This window comes from Nematolebias whitei, chromosome 2 (assembly GCF_014905685.2).
Source record: "Nematolebias whitei isolate Nwh7 chromosome 2, NemWhi1, whole genome shotgun sequence".
Lineage (NCBI taxonomy): Eukaryota > Metazoa > Chordata > Actinopteri > Cyprinodontiformes > Rivulidae > Nematolebias > Nematolebias whitei.
Window position 1 is genome coordinate 24,122,282 of NC_056499.1, and position 10,278 is coordinate 24,132,559.

Consider the following 10,278-nt stretch of genomic DNA (forward strand, 5'->3'; position numbering starts at 1 on the left):
TATATATATATAACTGTGAAACAGTCAGACTTGGACTATTTTAAAGTACTCTTTACGCTATGTATTGCAATACATAATATACCACAAACAAAGCTGGAGTTCCCTGTCAGCATTAACCCGCGTCTGCTTATTTTCCGGGCTGCCCTGAATGCAGCAGAGTATCAACCGCCTCTCGGAGTTGTTCTGTTTGTGTGAGGCGGGGAGCTGGAAAGTTCGTAGTTTGCGGTTCAGTCGCAAAAGCAAACAAGTCAACACGCAGCTTTATCACGACTTGTCTGGTAAGAATATCGCTGGCAGTTTAAATTAACTTTTTCAGCATTTTACAGATCTTTTCAAAATGAAAAAAAAAATGCTTCATGTATTTTATTGTTTCAAAAAGTCAAAGTTTATTTGTCATTCGCACTACAAGCGATGCTTATTATCTTGACTTACAAATACTTTGCTATTGTTTATGCCTGTGTGTACAAATGCATGTGACAAGAAGTTTATATATACTTTTTAATTCATTACTGTCACTGATTTTTTCCCCCCTTGAATCTTAAAACATAATAAAAATTATGATGTAATTTAGAAAAAAAAAAGTTTAGTTGTAATTTAGATGTTTTTTGTGGTTAAGTATGTTTGTGTATGACACTCAGCTGTAATAGATAACTGTGTCATCGTGGCTTTTTTTTTGTTTCCTTCTCAGAATATGTGTTGTGGAGAAACTGCATCAAAAGCTTCAGACAGCCTCTGGGTGCACCCCCTCAGAGCTCTGTTGGCATTCAGCCTGTGCCACCTCATTTCTGGATACTCTGAACACGACAGGGCGCTCGAGCTGATGTCCAAATATCCTCTCATTGATGGGTAATGGAGGCACATATTGCCTCTCCAGATCAGAGCTTTCATTCATCTAATTTATTGCCTAAAATCAAATTTCAAATGCTTTCCACCTTGTTTCACCCCCTCCCTCTCACTTGTCTTTGCTGTTCAGGCATAATGACCTGGCTCTCAAGCTGAGAATCCTTCACAACAATAACCTAAGTCAAATTAATCTTAATCATGTCAGCAAAGTGGCCACAGACATCTCCCGCCTCCGAGCTGGCCATGTTCAGGCACAGGTATGGTAAAACCCAAGCAGCGTGGCACCGGTGTGCTTTAACATATAGATTGTTCCACTGTTTGCGCCTGCGTGAGTTAAAACAAACATTTAGTGCATGCTGTGAAAAGGATCAAACCCCAACACGACTTTCACCACAGCGACTGAAACGCGTCTCCCATTGTCTTGTTGGACGTCCCTGTCTCTTTGTCAGATGTTTGCCGTCTATGTCATGTGTGGGGCCCAGCAGAAGGATGCTGTGAGGCTGACTCTGGAACAGATAGATGTGGTCCGACGTATGTGCACCGAGTACCAGGACTTTGAGCTGGTCACTTCAGCTCAAGGTATAGCAGATTTTCCCCTCATGGTCGAACCTCAAACATACTCTTTGTTTAAAGGGAAAGCAATCATCTTAAATGTGCGTGTTTGTGTCTTTGCAGGGCTTAAAGATTCAGAGATGAGGCATAAGATAGCCTGTCTGATAAGCATTGAAGGAGGCCACTCTATTGACAGCAGTCTTCCTGCTCTGAGGATGTTTTACCAGCTTGGAGTCCGCTCCATGGCCCTCACACACTCCTGCAATACTCCCTGGTAACACATGAAGCACATTTTAGTGTACTGAAACACCAACATTCAAGATGAGATACATATTTAATCATGAAGGTGTTATTTAAAAAATAATAATAATTTGTGGTGTTAACAGATAGCTTTTTGGTGCAGGGCTGAATCCTCCTCAAATCTTTACAAAGTCTTTCTGAAACGGGAAAGCAGCCTGACACAGTTTGGAAAGGTAAGTTCGTAACACTAGCTGCAGTTATCTGTCATGCATCACAATGCACAGAGCCGTGCATTTGCAAAGTAGTCCCTCGATTATCGTGGGGTTTACGTCCCACAAACCACCGTGATAGGAGAAAAACCGTGAAGTAGGAACGCCATATTTATATTTTAAGGCTTTATAAACCCTTCCCACACTTTTTCAATGTTCTAAACTCTCAAACCTATGCAGTTTTAACAACATAAGTTTATGTATTGTACAGTACAGCAGCATTTTACTCACCAGCTCTGCAGAACAGCAGCTTGGTTCCGGCCGGGCTCGGGTCCAGTTCTAAAGACCTACCCTGCAGCGACAAAGCCCATCGCCCCGTCCAGGTTGATGTGCACGTGGATTCAGGATTATTTGTGACTTTCCTGCCAGTTCTGTGAGCTTAATAAATAGATTGTTACTTCTGACTTTGCGTTGCAAAACTTTCCCTCCACTTCAACAGAAAGCAGCGGCTGGAAGCACTGTTGGTTTCTGGGTAGTGAAGTTTTTTTTTTTAAACATGTGCTACAGTATAGGCTTATTGAAAGAAAACTACAAAATGGCGCCGCCTGTCCCAGGTTTTTTTTCCGTTAACTTTTTATCCCGTACCGTCCCAATCACGTGAGTAATACTGAAGTTGACAACTGTGTGTCGTCTACAATCTTACGTTGAGAAACCGCGAAAGAGCGAGTCTGTGAAAGTCGAACCGCGAAGTAGTGAGGGACTTCTGTACTTCTGACTGATTGGTTTGATTTGATTGGTAGTGAACGAGGTTGTAGATGTCAGAGGAAATGTGGTTTTACAGTCCTAGAATGAAAATTTCCAGCTGCTCAGACCAGGATATTATTATTATTATTATTATTGCATTTTTCTTTCTAATGATGTGTTGGCCCTCTGAACTGGAAAGTAGCGAGTTTCCTTGATGCTATCACTCAATCTATGTGCATGTAAACAAATAGCTTTGCTGGTTTATTCGACTTCCTTCCTCCTCCTGATACGTAACTGACTGTTCAATTAGCTTGTTGTTGTTGTTTCCAGGATGTTGTGGATGAGATGAACAGACTGGGGATGATAGTGGACCTCTCTCACACTTCTTGGGCCACAGCATCAGCTGTCCTGGGCTATTCCAAGGCTCCTGTCATTTTTAGTCACTCCTCCTCCTTCTCTATTTGTAACCACAGCCGAAACGTACCCGATGAGCTCCTGCGCAAGCTGGTGAGAAAAAATAAACGTTTTGTCAATTACTGCCTTCATATTTGCTGAACTGATTGTTTTTTTTCTAATCAGAAACTTCAATCTTGTCTTGAGTTTATTTAGGAAACAATCAGGATAGTTGAGTTTAAATGATAGTAAAATATATTTTGATTATTTTTAAAGATTGTTTGTAAATTGTGAATGTTTTGTGTTCTGTATGCTCCATAATTTCCATAGTAAAATTTGACTCATGTTGTTTAACAAGCAATGCCATCCTACACAGCAGCGTTCACAGACCACATGATGCTAACTAGCAGCATGAGATCAGTGAGCTACCTGAATGATCTTCAGCTGGAAGCCCCCAGGCCATAGCTGACCCCCAAGCTCATTCCATCTGTCCTGCAAATTGTTCTTTTTAAAAATATTTTTTAAGTATGCACAATTCAAGACAGTCTGAGTGTCTGCTCATAGTGTGAGGTCAGTTTAAATTCAGAGCTCTGCAATATCCATTTATTCTACTTTTTTTTTCTCTTTTATTGCAACATTTTTATTGTCTTAATGTGCCTGGTTATGTGAAACAGTTTTTGTTGTTTTTATTTTTTATGGGACTCGGGTTGTAAGTGGGCAACACAATGTTCTTCTAGTTCCAGTCAATCATGTCAAGACTTTTAAAGACTAGGCCTGTCACTATAACAATAAATCAGTTAATCGCATGATAAATGAAAATGATCAACCTCATTTTCTTTTATCGGCTTTGTCGTTTCTTTGCGTCTCTCTCTTTCTACTGAAGACACTGGATGATAAAGGTTCAACTCCGGTGCTCTTCACTGACCCTTCCCTTTCTCTTTTCTTTAAAATCCAATTTAACCGTTAAAAAAAATCACGTTTTTGGATTGTTAAAAACTGAGAAGTTAAGTTACGAGCTAAGCTAACAGACAAAACCTTTGTCTTGTCAAAGCTCCAAAATTCACGGTTGAAACCCGTACCTTGGTCTAAAAAGTTTTGTATCTGAAAATAGAAGCTGATAACTTGTTTACTGATTTTTTTTAAAACGCTTTATGTGAAAAAGAGCTCAAACCACACGAGCGTCCACCATTTTGAGAACTGAAAAAAAAATGAAAGTGAAACAGCCCATGTCACGTCAAGGGGCCTCCCTCCCATTTTTCTTAAAGAGATAGGCTGCTCGTGCCCTCATTATCCATCCTTTGGTTGAAACGGTCTTAAAAGGTACTACACACAAAATGTAACTGATAATTCTTCTTAAGTTTGACAAAGATTACTAGTTATTGTAATTTCAAACAATATTATTGTTTATTGCAATACTTTCTGAGACAATTAACCGCCCAGCAAAATTTGTTATTGTGACAGTCCAAGACTTGCATTAACGTTGTTCCCTCTAGTTACAGAAATTGTTTGTGGATTATTCCACTCTAAGCGTTGTGCTTAGTGCTAAATATTGTAATTTTTTAATGCCTTATCATATATTTGCTGAATATGTCATGGTTCTGTCAGTGTTTTCCACATTGTGGATGTCACGGGGCTCTATATTTTCCATCCATCCATCCATTCATCCATCCATCCATCCATCCATCCATCCATCCATCCATCTTTCGCTTATTCTGAAGTTGGGTTGTGGGGCATCAGCTTGAGCAGGGAGGCCCAGACATCTCTTTCCACAGCCACCTCTTCCAGCTCTTCTGGGAGGTTTTCAAGGTGTTCCCAGGTCAACCGAGGGACATAGCATATCCAGTGTGTCCTGGGTCTTCCCCTGGGTCTCCTCCCAGTCGGACATGCCCAAAGCACCACCCTTGGGAGGCACCCAGAGAACATCTTTGCCAGATGTCTGAACCACCTCAACTGGCTCCTCTCAATGTGGAGGAGCAACGGTTCTACTCTGAGTCTCTCCCAGTTAACTGAACTCCTCACCCTATCTCTGAGAGAGTCCAGCTACCCTGCAGAGGAAACTCATTTCAACCACCTGTATCTGCAATCTCGTTCTTTTGGGCACTACCCAGAGCTCGTGACCATAAGTCACATAGCTCTATATTTTGTACATGCCTTATTCTGACAGTCTTTTCTAAATTCAAGTGTATTAATAGGTGTAGATAGCTATTTTTTTTTTTTTGTGTGTGTTTGCTTAAATACCAAATGTAGCTGTGAGCTGGACGTCTACTTCATTTTAGACATCCATCCATCCATCCATCCATCCATCCATCCTTCCATCATCTTTACCCGCTTCTTCTTTTCCGCGTCACGGGGTCACTGATGTCGATATTCAGCAGTCACTGTGTGAGAGGCAGAGGACACCATGGACAGGTCTCCAGTCCATTACAAGGATACATAGAGACAAACGAGACAAACACACATTCACTCTCTCACTCACACCTAGAGACAATTTAGAGTTACCAATCAGCCTAACATGCATGTTTTTGGTCTGTGGGAGGAAACTGGAGTACCTGGATAAAACATGATAAACAGAAATTCTCACAGGGATAAATTAACTCAAAACTTGTTTGTTGTTTTCTTTTGGCTGTCCCCGTCCCAGCAAACACAACTTTGCTGTTTAACTCAAAACCTGTGTTCTTCTTAAAAATGTGTTAGTTTTTCATAGAATAATTATATTTTTTTGTATTTAACATTTATAACATACATTATGCTGGTGAAGATTCTCAGTCATCCAGGACATGATGAATTCAAAAAGCGTTCAATACAAAAACAACTGGACTTTATTTGTAACAGAAGACGTTTCGCTCCTCATCCGAGGAGCTTTCTCAATTCGAGAATTGAGAAAGCTCCTCGGATGAGGAGCGAAACATCTTCTGTTACAAACATACATTATGTATTTTTTAGTATTTAGCTTTTATGTTCAGTGATTTACATATAAAGCGTTAACAAATACATCTCAGTCAAAAGAAAAGTTGAACATTGTGCAGCATATTGGGAAGTAAAAAAATGCCATCTATTATTGACAGCAGAAAAAACTGAACAAACAAAAAAGAGACAGTTCAATATCACATATCTTAATGTAGGGAACTGTATGACTCCTAATGTTTAGTATAATGTATATATACACCATTTTGAAATATTTAGCAAGTTTTCTAGCTTGATGGGCATCATCAAGCTCTAATAGTGTTGTCCTTGAAAAAAATGTCATCCTCCATTTGGTATTGCATTTTAATTAAACCATATACAGTATGCCACTGGACTTTACAACATTTAAACCCTTTAATCCAGTTCTTTTTATTTGCTGCAGAACAATAACAAAGTGAAAAAACAAGTTTTGTTCTTGCTTTTTTGCCTGTTGGTACAACACAAAGTAAACCAAATGAATGCCCTTGCATTAGTCTTGAGCGAGCATGTTTCTCTTCATGCCACAGGCCTCTACTTGTGCCAGAAAGGCTGATGTAAAACAAAAAAAAATTGACATTGACCTATTTTTTTTTTTTACAACAAATGAATGTAATTACAAAAAATAGAAAGTTATAGAAGAGGCTTTTTGTTTCTTTTTGTTTTGCTATTTCAGACTCTTTAGAGTCACCGTGTGTGCTGTGTTTCAGAAAAAGAACCAAGGTTTGATCATGGTGAATTTATACAGCCACTACGTTGCCTGCAGTGATAAAGCTAATGTCTCCCATGTGGCAGGTAAGGCCTCCTTAAACAGATGCATATTAAAACATCTCATACTAAAACACTTTGTACCTCAGGCAACTAAGTGATGGCTGCAACTGTTCTCAACAGACCATTTTGATCACATTAAGCGTGTTATTGGAGCCGAGTCGATTGGGATCGGAGGAGACTTTGATGGTGGTGAGAGGTAATACATGATACTGTTACACAACGTGCAGATAGCTGTAAGTCCAGATAATGTATGATGTTGTCCAACAGATGTTCCATGGTGTCATGTGCTATAAATTATCTGCTCAAATTAAGTAAAAAAAAAGTTTCCATTCTGTTTTCAAGCAATCTCCAAAAGTGTTGTCCAACGCTGATACTTGGGACTCTCTGTCCTGCATGTTTAATTGGACCAGCACATCTAGTTTATATTGGCAATGTATTAGGAGGGTTCTGCAGAACTTAAGACATGTATGAGGTGAACTGGAGCAGATATACACAGTAAATCTTCACAACAACAGACCCTGAGGGCCAAGACAGACGACTTCTGCTCATTTTTTGGAGGCGACTTTTGAACAAGATCAGTTTTGTCCTTTTGTATTAGCAACGTGACGGTCATGCTCTCTACAAACCGAAACATGTTTAATACCAATAGTATTACCTCAACTGCTAGCAGGCATTGCTTCATTAATAATGCATAAGTGGATTTAGTTTGTTGCTGCTGCATAATGCTGAATTTGTGATGAATTGGATCGAAGCAAAACTGTCAAAGTGACTGACTTGTTTTTGCAAAGAGTGCTTATACAATATTGATCTGTGAAATGTTTTCTTCTGTTTTGTCCCCGTCTGATGTTTGTGTGTTTGTAATTTATAGCTTTCCTCGAGGGTTAGAAGATGTGTCAAAATATCCTGCCATAATCCAGGAACTCCTGAGAAGAAACTGGACAGAGTCTGAGTTGTTAGGTGTTCTTCGAACAAATTTCCTCCGGGTGTTTGAAGACGTTGAAAAGGTGAGCTAGAGCATCCTTTTTTTCCATGACCAGAGAAACTCAGGATAAATAAAATAAGCAGGCGAACACTTAAGTTTATATGCCTTGTTTCCAGATAAATGATAGACTGTGTTTAGAGTTAAATGTCTGTATACTTTCAATAATATACACTCACTGTATATTTTTCATTCAACCTTTATTTAGACGGGTTAATGGGATTAACCCGTCTAAATAAAGTTTGAATGAAAAATATACACGCACTGAATAAAAATAAAAGTTAAGCACCCAGACGGAGTGGTGGAAATAAAATTGAACACGTTGAAAGACCATGTGACTATTACAACAAATACATTAGAGCAAATGGATACTGGAGTGGTTGCTGGACTGGTGACCTACCATGGTTTACCCCACCTCTCAACTGTTTACTTAAATGGATAGATACCATTTCTCTGTAACCAGTTTGGTTTGAGAAATGGATTGATGAGTAGAAAAGTTAGCAGTATGGCCACACTGCCGGTCCCACGTCATTAAGGTGTGTCACTTCCTCTGGTCTGGATATAATCAGTGTGCAACCATGTCATACAGACACACTGTATTGTACTGTATTTTAGTGCTTTTAGTCTGTTTTGGCATCTACGACCTTTATAACATGTTTGGGTGCCCTCTAGTATCTAATGGTGAGGAGAGATCATATCTCCAGTTTTAGCTTCTCTCCAATGGCTCCCTGTCAAATTCAGAATAGAATTCAAAATCTTACTTCTAACCTACAAAGTCCTCAACAACCTAGCTCCATCTTATATTAGATATCTTATTGTTCCCTATTTTCCTAACGGAGCAATTTGCTCTCAGACTGCAGACTTACTTGCAGTTCCTAGAGTTTCCAAAAGCAGAATGGGAGGAAGATCTTTCAGTTATCAGGCTCCTCTCTTGTGGAACCAACTTCCAGTTTCTGTCCGTAAGGCTGAAATATTGTCCAGTTTTAAGACTGGGCTTAAGACTTTCCTTTTTGATAAATCCTATAGTTAGGGTTGGTTTGTTACGCTGCTATAGGCTTAGACTACTGGATGACACATTGACCCCATTGAATTGTTAAAATTGAATAGTTTTCATTTGATACTATAAATCTTAACATGTGATTCTTGGCCTACCATTGTGTATCTGTTCCTCCTTCCTGTTCCTACCAAACCCAGCTGTTTGAAGCAGATGGCCGCTTGTCCTGAGCCTGGTTTTGCTAGAGGTTTCTTCCTCATGCAGGAGTTTTTCCTTTCCACTGTCACCTTCATGCTTGCTCAAGATGAGTCTGGGATGAAGCTAAACTCAAAGCAGTCTGCTCCTCAGATACATAATGGCATTAACTTGCTTTTTATGTTAATGAATGTTTCTGTTCAGTTTCCTGAGATGACTTCTGTTGTGACTTGGCGCTATCTAAATAAACTGATTTGAACTGGTGCGACCACTGCACCACTGTGATTCCTGTAAGCCCCAATAATACAACCACCATGCATCATGAAAAACAACAAAACAACTACAAAACTCTTCTTGTTTCTGTCATGCTGTGGTAACGCTGTTTCCTCTGTCTGGTCACCTTCAGTCGCTGTGTTGACTAATTCTTGGACGCTCCAGCAACTGCTTGATAATAAAACTATCATTTCCTATGTGATGCGTTCTCTGGTGCCTTATCTAGACGTGCCAGGTCCTTGCAAATTAAATTATTAACACACCCTTCACTGCTTCTCAAGTATAACAATTATTTTCTTTGTACTTACCAGTAACTTTATTTATTTATTTATTTATATTTATGCTATCATTTTATCTCTTCAAGCGTTTTTAAGTCATTTTTATTTATTTATGCTAAATATTGTCCTGCAACAATATTATTTATTGAAGTTATGAAGATATTACTCAATTTATTTGTGTCCAAAATATTACTGTGTTGTTGTGAATTTCCTTTATTTTTTCCACTTTTACATTTTTATTTGTGCACTAATACCTGTGCTTACTTTTAAGAAAAATAGTGTTGTAACATTGGCCTGGCATCCTTGTTTTATTTAATTTTTTTGCCTTTCAGGTCCGAGATCAACGGATCTTGCAGAAGCCCAGTGAGGCCCACATCCCCTTAGAACAGGTGCAGAACCCCTGCAGATTGGTCCTCAGACGTCCAGACTTTCCATCAAAAGCAGAAGAAAAGTCACTGAGCCTGCTTGTCCTCACCTCTGTTCTGCTGCTTTCCAGCCTTTTCTTGGACTGATTCAATATTTAGTTCTTCCAGCATTTATTTTAGCATTTTATAAAATGAAGGAGGCTTGACTTTGTTGTGGCCAGTTGTGGGTTTTTACAGCACTTTTCATTTATTTTTTATTGTTTACAGTGTTCTTTTTACATTAATTTGAATGGTAATTCTTGCATATAAAACACACATAAAATCCCTCTTCTAAGAAGGATTTCATAACTTATTTTAATGTATTTATTCAAAACGGATGTTATGTTGCACCTAGTTTAGCATAGTATGAGTGGACAATTATAATATGCAAAATATAAAATATGCAGAATATGCATAAATACAATTAAAGAATTGAACGTCAAGTGCTTCATGATTTGTGTTT

General features: G+C 38.9%; 1 protein-coding gene across 1 annotated transcript; it reads left to right on the forward strand.

Moving 5' to 3' along the window:
* The first annotated feature begins 691 nt into the window (after positions 1-691).
* dpep2 (dipeptidase 2) lies at positions 692-9,989 on the forward strand. Its single transcript, XM_037693917.1, has 10 exons — positions 692-846; positions 974-1,100; positions 1,293-1,422; positions 1,519-1,669; positions 1,799-1,868; positions 2,919-3,095; positions 6,632-6,716; positions 6,813-6,888; positions 7,561-7,696; positions 9,744-9,989. The coding sequence occupies exons 1-10, from the start codon at positions 692-694 to the stop codon at positions 9,921-9,923; spliced, it is 1,287 nt and encodes a 428-aa protein (XP_037549845.1). The 3' UTR covers positions 9,924-9,989.
* Positions 9,990-10,278: the final 289 nt, after the last annotated feature.